Source organism: Portunus trituberculatus, chromosome 34, assembly GCF_017591435.1.
Source record: "Portunus trituberculatus isolate SZX2019 chromosome 34, ASM1759143v1, whole genome shotgun sequence".
Classification (NCBI taxonomy): Eukaryota; Metazoa; Arthropoda; class Malacostraca; order Decapoda; family Portunidae; genus Portunus; species Portunus trituberculatus.
The window spans coordinates 8,646,883-8,664,448 of NC_059288.1; the positions used below are offsets into that span (position 1 = coordinate 8,646,883).

At 40.4% G+C, this 17,566-nt stretch overlaps 1 protein-coding gene and 1 long non-coding RNA gene across 7 annotated transcripts; one reads left to right on the top strand and one right to left on the bottom strand.

Moving 5' to 3' along the window:
• Window positions 1–81: 81 nt before the first annotated feature.
• On the top strand, window positions 82–4,080 carry LOC123512859. The gene is made up of 2 exons (XR_006677210.1): window positions 82–234; window positions 1,765–4,080. It is a non-coding gene; the product is annotated as an uncharacterized LOC123512859 (long non-coding RNA).
• Window positions 2,825–17,028, bottom strand: LOC123512854 (fukutin-like). 6 transcript variants are annotated; one of them, XM_045269502.1, is made up of 9 exons: window positions 16,801–17,028; window positions 14,579–14,909; window positions 13,387–13,525; window positions 13,029–13,046; window positions 9,308–9,419; window positions 8,231–8,398; window positions 7,623–7,717; window positions 6,190–6,448; window positions 2,825–5,773 (listed from the first exon to the last, which is right to left on the bottom strand). In XM_045269502.1, exons 2-9 carry the CDS (start codon window positions 14,900–14,902, stop codon window positions 5,554–5,556), a joined length of 1,335 nt encoding a protein of 444 aa, XP_045125437.1. In that variant the 5' UTR covers window positions 14,903–14,909; window positions 16,801–17,028; the 3' UTR covers window positions 2,825–5,553. The 6 variants fall into 6 exon arrangements, with proteins under 6 accessions (XP_045125437.1, XP_045125436.1, XP_045125435.1 ...); XM_045269501.1 differs by having other exon boundaries at window positions 16,774–17,028; XM_045269500.1 differs by having other exon boundaries at window positions 16,829–17,027.
• Between the last annotated feature and the right edge of the window lie 538 nt (window positions 17,029–17,566).

Here is a 17,566-nt window from a genome sequence, read left to right on the forward strand (position 1 = left end):
TATATATATATATATATATATATATATATATATATATATATATATATATATATATATATATTATATTTTTTTTTTATTTATATTTTTTTTTTTTTTATTGTGAAGTCAGTGGCACTCAAACAGCCTTGCACACTTCCCCAGGAATGTGACAGGGATACAGAAGGGCCATGAAGTTGTCTGCCTGGAAATCATTGGTTGAAGAGTATGTTATAAGATTATTACAAGACCAAACATGTACGTACCTGTTTTGAAAATATCTTGTGTTTGTATTATTTCTTTAGTTTGCTTCAGTTCAGGCAGAGATCCTTTTTTTTCTAAAGAGTGCTAAGATATAAGTTTTAAAGTATGTAATTCTGTACAAACAAACTAAAATAAGGAAGGAGCATGCAACTATTACAATTAAGAAGTTGTTGTTGTTTCTTCTAGTTTGGGAACCACTACTCTGAGTTCTTGGTTTTGAAGATGAATAGTGCACTAATAGCAAAGAAAAGCTACACTGGTGGTGATATCCATTACTTGCTGTCAGTGAGTAGTACCTCTTCCTTGCATCAGAGGGAGGCTTCAAGACATTATTATCCCGTTCTTTTGGCTAATTCTCTCTCTCTCTCTCTCTCTCTCTCTCTCTCTCTCTCTCTCTCCTGGGCCAGATTCTCCCTCTTACATAAATAAAAAGGCAAGAAAACTTTTGGTTAAGTTGCCTCTCACAGGTCATAATAGGAAGATGGAAATTGCACCCAGCGTTGCTTGTCTCTGGTCTCTGTGCAGGACTTGTATCCTAACCTCTGTTGTGTCATAATCATTGTTTCAAGTTTGACTATTGACTCTTAAGTATTTATATGCAGTTAAGAATTTCAGTACAGCTTTTAACATACCATATATTTATAATTTTTGTGTGTTTGTTGTAGTTATTCAGCAGTTTAGGAGTAATAAGTCTTCATAATGTATCCACTATTATTTGAAGACAATCTTGACACATCACTGTGGGAGAATACTGAGGAAATGAGAAAGATAGACAAAGTGTTGATGAGTGAGAGTACTAAATTAATGTTTGCTGAGAATTAAACTAGTGAAGTGATGTCATGAGAGAGAAAGCATAATGTTTCTGTGGGCCGTGTCACTGCTGCTCATGTGTCAAGTGCCTATTCTTAATATGCAGTGAAGCCTCATTTTTTTTTTTTTTTTTTTTTTGGATTTTATTTGATATTATTATTATTATTATTATTATTATTATTATTATTATTATTATTATCATCATCATCATCATCATCATCATCATAATCATCATCCTTTATTTATCTATTTATTTATTTATTTTTTATTTTTTTACTATATAAGGTGAGGTCTGTAACCCTGGATTTGTGGTGGATGTTGAAGTGTAGTACAAAGGGTAAAGAATAAAGAAATGTTGACCACAGTACACCTAAAGGTTACAAGTTCCACACACACCTCAGTCTGTGTTGCATTGGTGGTGTGGAAGTGATATCTCAAACTAAATTTATCATTAATATAGTTTTTTCAAGTTTTTAGATTTTGTCAGATCTCTTCCAATTCCTGTAAATCCAGAAAATAAGTTCCATGTAGCTGAGTGGTCACTAGTTGAAGAAGTGCTTATTTTTCTTAATTCTTCATTAAGGTATATTCTGCACCTACTATTGCAATACTATACAAATTTCAAGGTTGTTTGCCATTTTGCATCACAGATTTGCACTATATTTCCAAATAACTTCATGATAAATAAACTTTAACTTTCACATTGGATTTCAGATCCCTTCACTAGTGTTAAGTTGGTAGCCCTTAGTGATAAGTTATGATGCAGGTCAGATCACACCACACAAGTGTGAAGCAGGTCCTCTGGGGAGCAAGCCTTGGACTGACTCTGACACTCACCACCATCACTTGCTATCGGAAAGTTCTTCACTCTATTTGTAAGTCTTTTAGTTTTTTATTTAATTTTTTCTCACACTTACATATGGATCTCAATTTATGAAAGGCTTGTGGTTTTAAAAAGAAGGCATTATTAAGTGAGTTCTGTTACAGGTTGTTTCAGATATTTTTATTCAGAAATTAATTCTGTGTTTCTACATAATGGAAAGAAGGTCGAGGTTGTTTCATTAATAACTTTAATATTTCATAAACCATAAATTGATATTCATCTTTTGTTGTGTGTCTTTCATGAACATGAAAATTAAACTTTAATTACTACTTTCTCACCTCTCTTCTCTTCCGCTGAGGGGCTGAAAGTTGTGTGCCTTGTCTTGGCTAGTTTCTTTCTTGGAGAGACAACCTTGGTAGGTGTACATATGTTATTACTGGCACACATGTGGTGCCTTACAGTTATTAGCATAATTTGAAGTGCCAACTACGTAGTTGTATGTGAAACACTTGTGCTGCAGAATCAAGTACAGTATATAACACACTTTGAGGTGCACCCATGCAATGGGAATGTTCTCCATGTTGCAGCCAACCTCATGGGGTTGGGAGAGAGCTATTTAAAAAATCAAACCTACTTCATGAGAGGGGCATTATGGGAGGAAACCTTTGCTCCAAACATACGCTTTTTAAATGCAGAAGCTGTCTAACTCTACATGGGAAAATAGGGAAGTGAAAGGAGTTAATGGTATCATTACATATAAAAAATATAATAATAATGACAAAATAAATAATGATATTAATAATGAAAACTATTTTTTACTCAATTTCTCATCACTGTGCCAGACAGGCCGAAGTTAACACATCCTGTATCAAAACCAATGAAAAAACAAAGAACGAAAGTAAATAATACATAACAGGAGAACTATAAAGGTATTAAAGAAAATTACAGCACTTGTATTTTGTACTTTATTAAAAAAGAAAAGGGCAAGCAGTTTGAGTATCTACACATGACTCCTAAGCAGCTGGTACACTCCAGCGCATCAGTGAAGCGTCCAGCGACTCCAAAGACTAGACCTGCACGAGCTGACCTATGCTGCCACACCAGGTGGCACTGTGCTACCTGTGCTACACTTTTTTGGTTTGGTTTTCAATGAAGTGCTAAAAAAATGTACTTATCTTTCCTCTCCACTGTGTACCTTCAAACAGTTTGCAAGATATTTTTTTTTTTTTTTTTTTTGCAGCTCTTTTTAGTAAAATGCCAAAAATGTACCTGAATGTAGCTACTAATTTTTCCTCTCCTTTGTGTTCCTGGTTCCTTCAAACTATTTATGAGATTCTATAATTACAACTCACTAACTTTAGGGACTTGTAGGAATCTGTGGCTGGATCCTTTAGAATATATAGTATGTAAGTTAAGATGCAGCTTCACTTTCAACCTCCCTAGTCCCTTAGTGCCATTCTGATCCTTGATCCTCACAACACTGCCTTGGTTTGGTGCAAATCAAAGCTTCAATTTTAAGACACCAGTGACAACAAAAGTGGTTCTAAAATTTCAAATCTTCTAGCACTTGTAGTTATATTTTTATTCAATTAAATTATCTGTGGTTGCTCTTAACAATTGTCATACTTTTATTAGCATTAGCTAGTAACCTGATTGTCACAGTAACTAGTTAAGCCAAATCTTTCCCACAGGACTTCTACATTTCATGCATCACCAGATTACTCTTCCTATGTCAGTAAAAGACTAAGCAGTTACCACTAAGTTTCACCTCATGGATTAATATTACTCTTATTATCATGTAGCAAACACATATTAGAGACTTGAGTGACCAAACTACTGTGAAATTCCTGTCTCTGTGTTGCTCAAATGATACATTCAGCAAATTGGTGGTAGAAAGCAGGCAATACTCAAGTTGTATGTACTGTGAATATATGGTTGGCCTGAGGTACAGTTAGTTTTGTGTGGAATGTTTTGATCTAAGTGCTGACAATGATTAGTATGATTTCACACATTAATCCAGGTTGTGAGTCTTGACTTATGCAGAATATAGTCCTCTGTTAACAGTAAATGCCATCCACTCTAAGGTCTAGGAATAACAACTAGACAACCTCTCTGCAAGGCTCGTGAATAGCACTCTTCATACATGTTGACTCAGCCATTTTGAAAATTCTGTCATATGAAGCAAGTAGAAAATGGGGAAGCACACCAAAAATACTAAAGATAAAATTAATAAAAAGTCATGGAAATACTGGAAGTGTACAGCATGCATCTTGAGATTCACATACACTCTTCAATCACAAAGGTGTGTTGTTAATAGTGATGGCGAAAAGTCACAACTCAGAAGTGTTTTTTAAAAAGCTCACACAAAACATTCAGTAAGACACAGACTGTTCTCGTGACGGCAGCCAAGGTAAAGACAGTTGAGTGTCTGTGTCTGGCTTGTGTCTGGTATGTTTTGGGTAAAGATACCAAATACACATTTACTGTACACAAGAATGCTAAAGTTCTGAAGTCTTTCTCATCCTCGACAAACCATCAGTTTATCACAGTAATAAAATGAACCAGACTAGCAAAATGTAAAGCTTATGAATAATGTCAATTAAGGGTGCTTTGTAACACCACAGTGGCTGCCAGACTCACCCTGTGTGACCTGCCAACACTTCCACACCTCCCTGCTGTGGCCACTGCCTTGCCCACACCAGCCGAGTAACAACACAATTTCACTCGTGTCTCTTTTGTCCCCAAAGTAGAACACTTTATTAATTATCAATAGTCTTTGTGTCATATCTTACAACCTTACAAATGATCACACTCATCTGTCAAAATATATACAATGATAACATACAATACTGGTGTGTAACAGGCATTGTAATGAGCTATTACTAGCTTCAAGTTGACTAAGTCAGCATACTTGGTTTTGTGCTAAGCTTGACTACTATAAAGTAAAAGAAAAACAAAAGGAGGTAGAGTGGAGTAAAGGAGTGGTCCACAGCACATTAGAGTTAAAAACCCAACATTTTAATGTAACAATTGGAGATTTTTGAGAACACACACACAACTATTCTAATTGTAGGAAAAGGGGGATGGAGTGAAGAATTTAGTACGAGTGCAAGTAACTTGTGTGTATCATACACTAAGGTCAAAATGACACACTTCTGAACATTAGGGAAGCTGCCTCACTGTTCTCAGAGGTGCATTGTGTCACTTCCTCAACGAGCCACAGCACACCAGACCCATCTCTGTAATGCAAGAGATCACCAGAATTCTCAGTCATTCATCCCCTTTTCTGGTGAACTCTGGAACTCCCTGCCTGCTTCCTATAACATTAACTCTTTCAAGAGAGCGAGTACAAGACACTTATTCTCCAATTTTGGATGATCCTTTTGACCTTTGTTTTGGGACTGGAACCTCAGAGGGCTGTTTTTCTTTTGTTGCCCTTGGCCAGAAAAAAAATTGGAGCGCTCAACCTTCGAGTATTTAAAAAGTTGCCTCCCTATGCTCAGAGACGCATCAGTGACCATCTTGATCATCACACCTGACCCACACACCTATGTGTCAAAGTTGCCCCCCTGTACTCAGTGTGACCACCTGATCATCACAGCTGACCCACACACCTGTGTGTCAAAGCTGCCCTGCTGTACTCAGTGTGACCACCTGATCATCACAGCTGACCCACACACCTACACATCCTTCAGCACAATGACCTCAGAGCGTTCAGCCTCAGGCCAGACTCCGTTTTCCCTGGCATTTGGCGGGGAGGTCTTCCAGTCCCAGCTGGTGATGGGAGTGAACCAGCCTGGCCCATAGTTGGCACGAATATACTCCTCAGTCTGGCACGGCACTCGCACCTTCAGCTCCAGAAACTCAGTCCAGCACAGTGTGAAGGCTGGGAAGACATACCTGGTGGGGCGGGAAGAGAGGCCAGTGTGATGCAGTGCTGTGGCTACTGTGCTGGTGGTGCATCATCACATCAATGATTCATCATCTCTTCTTCCTCCCATCCCTATTCTGTCCACCTCTCTAATGCAAGAGTTAACCAGTACTCTTCATCATTCATTCCATTCTATGGTGAACGCTGGAACTCCCTGCCAACTTCTGCATTTCCATCTTCCTACAACTTGACTTCTTTTAAGAGGAACATTTCAAGACATTTATCTCATTCTTTTGACTAACTCTCTCAGACCTGCTTGGGGACTGGCATCTAAGTGAGCCTTTTTGTTTAATCTTTTTTTTTGTTGCCTTAGGCCAGATTTCCCCTCTTGTACAAAAGAAAAAAAGTAGAATGACTGAGCATTGTATCACTTGACTGCACTTACTTGTACTTCTTCCCAGTCCTAGCTTGGGTCCCTCCATTCCAGATTGTTGCTCCTTCTGTGTAGAAGAAAAACAAGTCCAGCTTCACCTCGTCCTCCTTGAAGGAAAGCTCAAGGCTGTCCGACTCCTTGCCAAACTTTGCTATGAGTTTGAGTCCTCGCTTCTCAAACTCTGTGATGATGGCCGGCTTGTAATCTTCAATGAAGATGCCAAGGTCAACGTCCTTGCTCCAGGCGATGATGTCACACTGTCGGTAGAACCCTGGCGGAAAACTACAACTCAGAAATGCTCTCTGCAAGGTGTGCACTTACTGACAATACACACACACACACACACACACACACACACAGAGAGAGAGAGAGAGAAATTTTCTTTTTTATGAAGAGGGAAAATCTGGACCAGAGCAAGAAAATAATTAAAAATGGCCACTTAGATGCCAGTTCACAAACAGGTTTGACAAAGTTAGCCAAAGGAATGGGGTGTCTTTAACCCCTTCAATACGGTGACGCCTATGTAGGCTTCATGAAGCCCCAGTAGCATATACGGTGACAGCTACGTAGGCGTCATATTTCTTTTCCGAGCTTTCTTCAGTTCAGTTGTCCCGTATAGTGTGTTGGATACCAACTACACACGCCGTATGCTGTCCTTGAAATCCTAGTGCTCCTCCCACCATCCTTGTCTCCACCAATCACTAAAGATAAGCTACATGCGGGAGTCCTGCCTTGTGTCTAAAATTACCCAATGGCATAGACTGTTGCCATCTCTCTCTCTCTCTCTCTCTCTCTCTCTCTCTCTCTCTCTCTCTCTCTCTCTCTCCCCATCTCCCTTCCCTCCCTCCCCCTCTCCCTCTCGAAAGATAAGTTGCACGCGTCCCGCCTTGTAACATTCGTGAAAACACACACACACACACACACACACACACAAACACCTCATAGAAGGGTGGAAGCATGGAATAGTTTAGACATGGAAGTGGTCAACGCAAGGAATATTCATGATTTTAAGAAAAAGCTGGACATTAGTAGATATGGAGACGGGACAGTACGAGCATAGCTCTTTTCCCGTATGTTACAATTAGGTAAAATTAGGTAAATACACACACACACACACACACACACACACACACACACACACACACACACACACACACAAAAACAAAAAAAATTCTAATCTCTCTCTCTCTCTCTCTCTCCGAAGAGAGAAGCGTCCACTTTCCTCTTCGAAGGCGATATAGTGACTAAAAAATAGCAGCATAATACACAAAGACGACAAGTATGACAAGCTTGCACGAGTTTTCCGCGTTCGGGCGTGCGGCACTACCACCCGTATATCATACAGGCGGGCTTTTTTAACATCCGGCGCGAAGGGGTTAATGAGTTTAGGTCACAAGGAGATGTATATACAGAAGCAGGCAGGAACATCCAGTGTTCCAGCTTACCAAGACACGTTCCACTGCTAAGCCAAAATGGAATGTTGAGCTGGTCCAGGAGAACTTTGGCCTTCCCTATCAGCTTCCATGCCTTGTGCTTGAATCTGAGGAAGCAGAACATGCCAGTGAGAGGGACAGCCATACACAGGCCTGAATCCCTGCACCAACCCTTTCTGTAGCCTGTGAGTTGTCTGTAGTCTGTCAAGTGTATCACAGCTGCTGCCTGCCTTAACTGTCATGCAGACTAGCCACTACATGTGAATTGTGAACTCTCGTTGGGTTGTTCCTTGAAAATTTCATTGCTTGCAGTCAACTCTATCTTTTCTATTTGATAAACCTTTCAGCATTCTGGGTTTAACTTTTGGTAACTTTATTTGCATATGAATTCCACTGCAAGGCAAGATAAAGAACAAACTCAACATTGATTTCAAAACTATGTATACAAACTGAATGCTTATGTACTACACTTCACCTGTATCTTGCTCATTACACACACTCCTAAAGAAAGAAGCATTATAATTATCACTACTACTTATCAATTATTATAAGCAAGAGAGACACTAGCAAAACAAAACCAGAGCTACTTCTCACACACGCACATACAAACAACTCCTCACCTTGTATCCTCAGGGGACTCATTCTTGAGGTACTTGAGGTTGTAGTAACCGGCCCGCGACTCATTGCACGGCAGGAAGTGTGAGTTACGATGGTCTGTGAGGAAGGAATCGACATGGCTCGGCACTGTGAGGTCCACCCCGTCAATCTTCCTATCCTTTGTGCTAAACCTGAGTGTGTGAACCAATGCAGAGTCAGTGGCAGGGAAAAGAGTGTGTACTGGGAATGGGAGGGAGAGAAGTGTGTGTGTTAGGAAAGGGAGGGAGAGAAGAGTGTGTGCTGGGGATGGGAGGGAGAGAAGTGTGTGTGATGGAAGGAGAGAAATGTAAGTGTTTGCTAGGAAGGTAAGAAATACTCGTAGTAGTGTGTGTGATGGGAGAGGAGGAATGAAAATGTGTGTGGTGAGATGGGAGGAATGTGTGAGGTGGGAATGTGAAGATTGGAAGTGTGTATACTGTGAGGAGAGGAATAGAAAGTGAGTGTTAGGAAAGGAGAGGAAAAGAAAATACTGGGAGTTGGAGAAATAAAAGTGTGGAGAAGCGGTCAGGGTGAGGGAGTGGCAGGGACAGAACATCAGAGTGAGTGGTGGAGCTGAGTGTGGCAGGAACAGGCCAGTGTGATGGAGGAAAGAATTCAAGACAAAGGGTGGGAAAAATAGTCAATGTTGAAGGTACAAAAAACAAGACAGGGCAAAGAAAACCAATGTCCTGGAATATAGAAAAGACTAAAAGACCATTAATGAGGAGAAAAGAGAAAAAAGAAAATAAAAAACAAAAGTAATAATAAAAACTATGAGTCTACTTTAATAATCCTGTGTATAAGTCCTCTCTTAACCCCTTCAGTACTGGAACACATTTTTACCACAAATTCTGGATATGATTTGATGATTTTATATGAGAAATGATCTATTGAGGTCAGAAGATTAATGGTCAGAGTCTTCACTAGTTTAATCCCCCACATGAGTTTCTGGAGCTGCATAAAATCAACAAATGGTAAACAGAATGAATATGAAAAACGCATCATGGAACTGAAAGGGTTAAACAGCACAGAAAACGTACCACCTTTGGCAAGACACCCACCTTTCATAGGCTCTGTCAAGCTTCATCTGGTTCCAGGAGTCCTTGGTGATGTACTGCTTGACCTGCGCCACGTTATGCGGTGGTCCCTCCAGGGCGTACTGCCGCAGGTAACCTAAGACACACCAGCCAGAGACAGTGTTCAGTGCCTTCCTTGTTAGCTTCTCTGCCACTCTGTTCTCTCTCTCTCTCTCTCTCTCTCTCTCTCCCCTGTTAGTCAGAATTTATATGTCATTCTCTTATTTATTGTGTTTCCTCTTTCCTTTTTGTCATGGTGGCTTTAAAATTTGTACATTGTTTTGCTTATTTATTCTGTTTGTTTATGTGTTAGTGGTGTTGTGTTTGTGTTCTTCTTTGTTATTCCCGTATTTATTCTTTGTCACTTCCTGGGTCTTTGTTTCCTACCCCCCCCTCTCTCTCTCTCTTTCATGTTTTCTTTCTGTCTTTTCTTATTTCTGTTCTCTCTCTCTCTCTCTCTCTCTCTCTCTCTCTCTCTCTCTCTCTCGCTTCTTTGTTTTATGTTTTGTTTATAGTGAAGCATTTGTGTTGGTTGTTGCATATCTCACCAGGTTCACCCTATTTTAGGTTCCTCTACTAAATACAAATAATGGATTACTGATGTATAGTATGAAGTGACTAGCAAGACATCTTCACCAGCACTGTCACATCCCATACAGTGAAGTGTTTGTAATGTGTTGTAGCGTGACTGAAAACTTGCATCTATTTCAACCTCTTTTTAGGTAAGAGTGGAAACTTGGCAAAGGACAACAAAAAAAGACAGAACAAAAAAGGCCCACTTAGATGCCAATCCCCGAGCAGGTCACTTAAGTCCATTGCATTTCGGGTGTCTCTATCAAATCCTGAACTACTTAATGAGGCGAGCAGGAGAGCAAGGTGAGGGTGTAGTGGCCAGGTGACGGCAGGAGGTGCCAGTTAATGTCTTTTGTCTTTAATATCTTATAATGTGTGCAATACTTCTTTGGGCAGCCATACAACATATAATAACAATGCTAATAATAGTAAAGAAAACTAATGATAAGGAGTTCTACATGATAAAGAGGGTCCCTGCTTATATTTATACCCAGGCTTTCCTCCTCTTCTTTTTTTATGTAAGAGGATCACTGGCCAAGAGAGACAAATATGAAAGAAAAAGAAAAGAAAGAAAAAATAAATATCCCACTGAAGTTTCACGCTTATGAGCAAGACGCCAAACAAGTCTCTAAGGAATTCTGCACATTAACTTGTGTGCATCATTGAAGTCTGACATTACAAGTAGACAATAATCCATACATTTAGAAAAGGACTTGTTATTGACTGTAAAGTTATTCATGTCCATAATTATCAAAATGTTGTAGTAATATGTATCTATATCAATATACAACACAAAATGAATCATAGAGTTCAAGATATAATAAACACAATTATCAACTGAAGAGACACTGAACTAAAGGAATCAAAACCTATTCTTCTTATCAACTCTTCTCCTCTAACTGACTGTCTTCAGCCTCTTTCTTACTGCCAGAATGTTGCATCTCTTGCTATCTTTTAGTGCAATTTTTGTGCTAACTGTTCTACTGATCTTTGCTAACTGCATGTCTCCCCTCTTACTGTGGCCTCACTGCACAAGGCTTTCTTCCTCCTACTCCTATCGTGTCCAACTCCCTAACACAAGAGTTAATCCCTGCTCTCAATCATTCATCTCTTTCTCTGGCAAACTCAGGAATTCCCTGCCTGCTTCTGTATTTCCACCTACCTATGACCTGAACTCTCTCTCAAGAGGGATGTTACAAGACATTAAACCTGTAATTTTTTACTATTGCTTTTGACTCTGTCCAGGGGAGTGACACCTCAGTGAGCCTCCTCACTCTTTATTATAGTTTTGTTGCCCTTGGCTGGTGCCCCTTCTACATAAAAAAAATAAGTAAATAAACAAACAGGTAATAATAAGGATGAATTTGGGATACTTGCATTAACTGAAGGCCAAACACCAGCAACACCCTGCAGGGCAAAGACCAAAGCCATGTGGGAAAACATGATCATGCAAAACATTTATGGCAACTTGAGTGTATTATTAGGAAAAAACTCAAACCTGGTATGTGAAATGCATGACAAAAAAAAGAATTACTGTGAACCATTTTGAAAGCGTTGGGTGTTAATTTCCAAATTAAACACACACACACACACAGACAAACCTGGCCCTCTTGATTGCGCTTGACTCACAATCGAGAGGGCTGGGTTCGAGTCCTGGGAAGCGGCGAGGCAAATGGGCAAGCCTCTTAATGTGAGGCCCCTGTTCACCTAGCAGTAAATAGGTATGGGATGTAATTTGAGGTGTTGTGGCCTCGCTTTCCCGGTGTGTGTTGTGGTCTCAGTCCTACCCGAAGATCGGTCTATGAACTCTGAGCTCGCTCCGTAATAGGAAAGACTGGCTGAGTGACCAGCAGTCGACCGAGGTGAATTACACACACACACACACACACACACACACACACACACACACACACGTCCGGTAGCTCAGTGTTTAGAGCGCTGGCTTCACAAGCCAGAGGACTGGGGTTCGATTCCCCGGCCGGGTGGAGATATTTGGGTGTGTCTCCTTTCACGTGTAGCCCCTGTTCACCTAGCAGTGAGTAGGTACGGGATGTAAATTGAGGAGTTGTGACCTTGTTGTCCCGGTGTGTGGTGTGTGCCTGGTCTCAGGCCTATCCGAAGATCGGAAATAATGAGCTCTGAGCTCACTCCGTAGGGTAACGTCTGGCTGTCTCGTCAGAGACTGCAGCAGATCAAACAAACAATCAAACACACACACACACACACACATTTGGAATGAACTTGATAATGGGACAGTGTGCAAAAACAATCCATGAATTTAAGACAAAGTTGTATGCATAAAGGAGCAGAGATGGGACAGTACAAGCCTAAGTGTGACTCTCTAGGACCAGGTAAATACACACATGCATATGCACACGGTCTTGTACTTCCATGACTCAGGCTTCTACCAGGTAAGAGTTTGATGAAGAGTCCATGAGTGAAACAGGCAAGCACTCTGAAGGCCACACTGTTCATGCTGCAATGCTGGCCAGTGAGTCTGTCTCAAGAACCACTGCTGATACAAGTACACAGCCAGGACTCACCACTCAAGAAAGATGGAACTAAAGGAACAAGACTTGAAAGGTGCCACAACTAAACTGAAGGAACAAGACTTGAAAGACGTGACAACTAAACTGATAAGAATTAAGACTGACAACTAAAGTATCAAGACTAGAAAGGTGTGACAACTAAACTGATAAGAATTAAGACTGACAACTAGAGTAACAAGACTAGAAAAGCACAACTACTAAACTGATAAGAATTAAAACTGACAATTAAAGGAACAAAACTGAAAAGAATTAAGACTGACAACTAAAAGAACAAGACTAGAAAGATGTGACAACTAAACTGATAAGAAGTACGACCATAGTAAGGCCATGATAAAGGTGAACACTACCATTCGTCAATACCATGAACACTGCAAGGAAAGACAAGCCAAACGTGACAATTAAACTGGTAACAATTAACACTGACAACAAAAGGAACAAGACTTGAAAGGCATGACAACTAAAGTGATAAGAAGTAAGACAGAACCCAGAACCACACCACTACCTAAGCCTTCAAACTAAGAAGAGAAGCTTGAGGTGGAATTGTGGAGAAACCATTGCATAAAGACAGAGAAGCTCAGACTCACCATCGGACATCATATTGTCTACAAAAAGAAAGACCTTGTATCACACACCACACCACCACCCAAACTTCACTCTGAAACACTTATGGCTGCACCTCCACAACTTCAAAAGGCTCTAGTTAAAGTTACACATGTCTTTTTAATAATTTTACCATTCTAGTGACAGATTAACAAGATTTTGATGCTAGTAATAGGAGAAACACTCATCAGGAACTGGTTAATCATCTCTGTGGCCTTGGAAAGTAGTCATGGTGAGAGAGTAGAGCATTTCAGAACACAGCTTTTAGATAAATATACAACATTAAGACCAAACCACAACCTATTCTCCACCACCACCACCACCACCACCACCAACACTGACCTGTAGGCTTCATGTGGAGTACGACAAGGTGGAGCGGAGAGCCTTGTCGCATCAGGAAGACGTGAGAACGATGCCCCTCAGAGCTTTCAAAGATGGTGACAGTGAAGCCAAGCTGAGCGAGGCGTGACAGGAACATGGGCTGGAGGAGAGAAATTAGGTCAGGTCAGGCAAGGTTGGATGAACTTAAATTTCTTGTCTTTCCTGATACAGCGGCAAAGTTTTGGAAAGAATGGATACTGTGAGGCTAAAGTAAAGGTGTACAAATGTGAAAACCAAGTGATAATGTAACCTGCCAGTTGAGTAGCTAGTGAAGGTGGTACACATAAGCAAATCTCAGGTCGAGCCAGGAATACCTAACTTCTCTTTTCCTGCATCAATATGAGACTTGCCTACCACCTTCACTACTCAACTGTCCTTATAACTGTGCAATCCATCAGTCCCCAAGCAGGGCCAGGACAATTAGCCAAAAGAATAAGATAAATGTCTTGAAATCTTCCTCTTAATTTATCTCAGGGCATTGGTAGAACATACAGAAGCAGGCAGGGTGTTGCAGAATGTACAAGAGAAAGGGATGAATGAATACAGGTTAACTCTTGCATTAGAGAGTTATCCAAAAGAATGGGATAAATGTCTTGAAACTCCTCTCTTAAACAAGTTCATAGGAAGGTGGAAATACAGAAGCAGGCAGGGAGTTCCACAGTGTGCCAGAGGAAGGAATGAATAATTGAAAGTACTAGTTAACTCTTATATTAGAGAACTGGACAGAATGAGATAAATGTCTTGAAAACCTTAAAACAAGCTCAAGTAAGGAAGAATATACAGAAGCAGGCAGGGAGTTCCAGAGTGTACCAGAGATAGGGATGAATGATTGAGAGTACTGGTTAACTCTTGTGTTAGAAAGGTGGACAGAATGGGATAAATCCCTTAAAAGCCTTCTTAAACAAGCTCAAGTCATAGGAAGAATATACAGAAGCAGGCAGGGAGTTGAAGAGCATACCAAAGAGAGGGATGAACAACTGAGAGTACAGGTTAACTCTTGCATTAGAGAGTTAGCCAAAAGAATGGGATAAACATCTCGAAACCTTCCTTTCAAATAAGAAGAATATACAGAAGCAGGCAGGGAGTTCCAGAGTGCACCAGAGTAAGGGATGACAGAGCACACAGCAAACACCAGCCGTCCACAGCCACTGACCTTGTCCCTGAGCTGTGCAGCTGTGATGGCGAAGGTGAGGGGACCCACCACATGACACAGGAAGATACACACACCAGGAACCTCTACGTGAGAGTTACGGTTCCAGGCATCAAGAATCACTGGGTCAAAGAGGATGGTGGTGACAGAGGCGTCCTGGCCGGCCCTCAGCAGCTGCCTCACGTCATCCAGGTGGAGTGACCGCTGGAACTGGGTGGAGGGGGAGGACAGCCACACGTGTAGGTAGATCTGGTCCAGCAGGATCAGCCCCACCACCACCAGCACCACCACAAAGGCCTTCCTGCGGAGATTGCGTATCCCCCACATCGTGTTGCTGTGGGGTAGAGAAACCACGAAAGAGTAAGTGTGTGTGTGTGTGTGTGTGTGTGTGTGCATGTGTTAATATCTGAATACTTTTTAACCTTACATTTATTTTATCTTTTCCATACCTATACAGGAACAGAGAGAGAGAGAGAGAGAGAGAGAGAGAGAGAGAGAGAGAGAGAGAGAGAGAATGTGTTTAGTAATGGTAATGTCCCTTCAGTGCATTCACTCATAACTCTTCAATACCTACCATGAGATTATCATAATGTAACAATCTAACCATCCTCTCTTCTCCACTTTCTTCACATTTTTTATTATCCATTATTCTTTTCATTTTATCTTTATTTCAACCTAATAATGCCATAGTTAGCTGTCTTAAAAAATATTGAAAGCCAAGCCAACATTTGTACACGTATTAGTAACTTTTTCGGCAAACAAACTATGAATTATTAATTATTACCGCCAATTATCAACCCCTTCAGAACTGGGACACATTTTTACCACGAGATTTGTGTACGATAAGACCATTTTATTGACATTAGGAAGGATCTATGGAGGTCAGAAGATTAATGGCCACAGTCTTCACTATTTTAATCCCTTCAGTACTGGGACATATTTTTACCTTGAGATCTGTGTACCATTAGACCATTTTAGTGACATTAACAAGGGTCTATGGAGGTCAGAAGATTAATTGCCACAGTCTTCACTATTTCAACCCATTCAGAACTGGGACACATTTTTACTATGAGTTTTGTGTACCATTAGACCATTTCATTGACATTAGGGAGAGTCTATGGAGGTCAGAAGATTAATAGCCAGAATCTCCACTATTTTAATCCCCACATGAGTTTCTAAATCTGTATAAAATCACCACATAGTAAGCAGAATCAATATGGAAACATGTCATGGTACTCAAGGGGTTAATAAGTAATTTACTAACACTTTAAGAGTCCTCAGGAAATTTTGAAGAATGAATAAAGCAATGGTAAACTGAAATGCGTCTCAGTAACCACTGTTGCTTTGAGTATTGCCACGCTGACTACTTGGACAGCTCGCCATGGCCTCTTAACCCCTTCAGTACTGGGACACATTTTACTTTGAGATTTGGGTGTGATTAGACAGTTTAGTGACATTAGGAAGGGTCCATGGAGGTTAGAAGGTTAACAGCTAGAGTTTTCACTATTTTAATTCCCCCACAAGAGTTTCTGAAGCTGTATAAATCACCCTATAGTAAGAAGAATGAGTATGGAAAGACGTCATAGTACTGAAGGGGTTAAATATCAAACTTTTCCTTACAGTTCCTACAGTTGCCTTCCTGGAAGAGCCTGTGGCTCCAGATCTTCATTTCCGTATCTTGGTAGTGTGTGGTGGATCTCATGTGCTTTATAATCATAATATAAATTTTGATTTGCCCAGAATTTGTCTAATTTTGCCTCAAATTTCTTTACGGAAGTTGCTGAAACTACCCACTTAGGCAAAAGGTTCCAAGAATTTACTACCCAACATGGAAAGGTGTGTTTCCTTACATTTAATCTGGATCTTGGCTTGAAAAGTTCCAGTTAATGTTCTCTACTTGTTCTAACTTCACTGCATTTCAGTACTCCCTTGCAACATATCTCATCATATTTCCCTCTAAGATTCTCCCAAGTTTCCATGGTGTCTCCCCGTGCCCTGGTGTAAGCTAGTGTTGGTACCCTCAGCTTCACCAGTCTTTCTTCCTGACCGAGACCTTTTAGTTGTGGAAAACTTACTTGTACAGAGAGGACAAGCGGTTAGTGTGTTGTGACATGCACCGGGAAGGCTTAGGAAGGGTGAGAAGCAACACCCCTTGGGACACACACACAGACACCAGCTCACACAGGCATAACAATCACCAGTTAAGATTAATTGAGCGTCATTACAGAGAGGCGGCGTAGGCGCGGCCCTCACCGACTTGTTCAGCGATCCCTCATGCCTCTATCTCCTGCTGCCCTGCGTCCTTGTGCCCTGCCACACACGCCTGCCTCGCCTCACACCGGAACACTCCTCCCACTAGAGAATTAACGTTATTCTACATTAAAAAAAATCATGAGCTGCCTTTGTTTACAAGACAAGGCGACCGACTTTCCAACGGTTCACTTCAAGTTGACACTATTGAAATGTTTCGACTTTTTCCTCATTATAACCTCTGGAATCATCGATATTGCATAAAATTGTTTATATTTCCTTTCATGTATATTTTGATTTTAAGTACTGTATATACAGGCAGCCATTCATTATATGAATTCACTCACTACCATAAATTAAATTGAACACATTTATTGACTTTTTAGCTTCATATATGGCATATGTATTTGTAATATTTTTATGGCTCATTTTTTTTCTATTTAGAAAGGCAGATTCACTTAGATATATAAAGGAAAGGGAAAGTTTGTGTGCTTTAGATAAACAACCTACTTATATGTGTGTTAAATGAGCATTGTAAGAAGAGATGGTATTGAATAAATATATCAGCACCAATTCAACATTTTTTATGTATGTCGTATTGACTTCTGCTGCTTTTCATGCTATACATCAGGCCCAAACCAGTGCATCTATGGAATACAGGCCAAACAGCACAACAGAAAAATATGCCAATACAAAAACAATTTTACAAATGAAAAAATATTTAAAAAGGTTTTGATATAT

Bases quoted from the DNA above. Each gene is read 5' to 3' on its own strand.
- LOC123512854 (XM_045269497.1), bottom strand. From the start codon at position 16,688: ATGTCACAACACACTAACCGCTTGTCCTCTCTGTACAA. The intron at 13,526-14,578 runs GTCAGTGGCTGT...TCTCTCCTCCAG, and splicing joins CTGCACAGCTCAGGGACAAG to CCCATGTTCCTGTCACGCCT. The intron at 6,449-7,622 runs GTAAGCTGGAAC...GTTTTCCGCCAG, and splicing joins TAGCAGTGGAACGTGTCTTG to GGTTCTACCGACAGTGTGAC.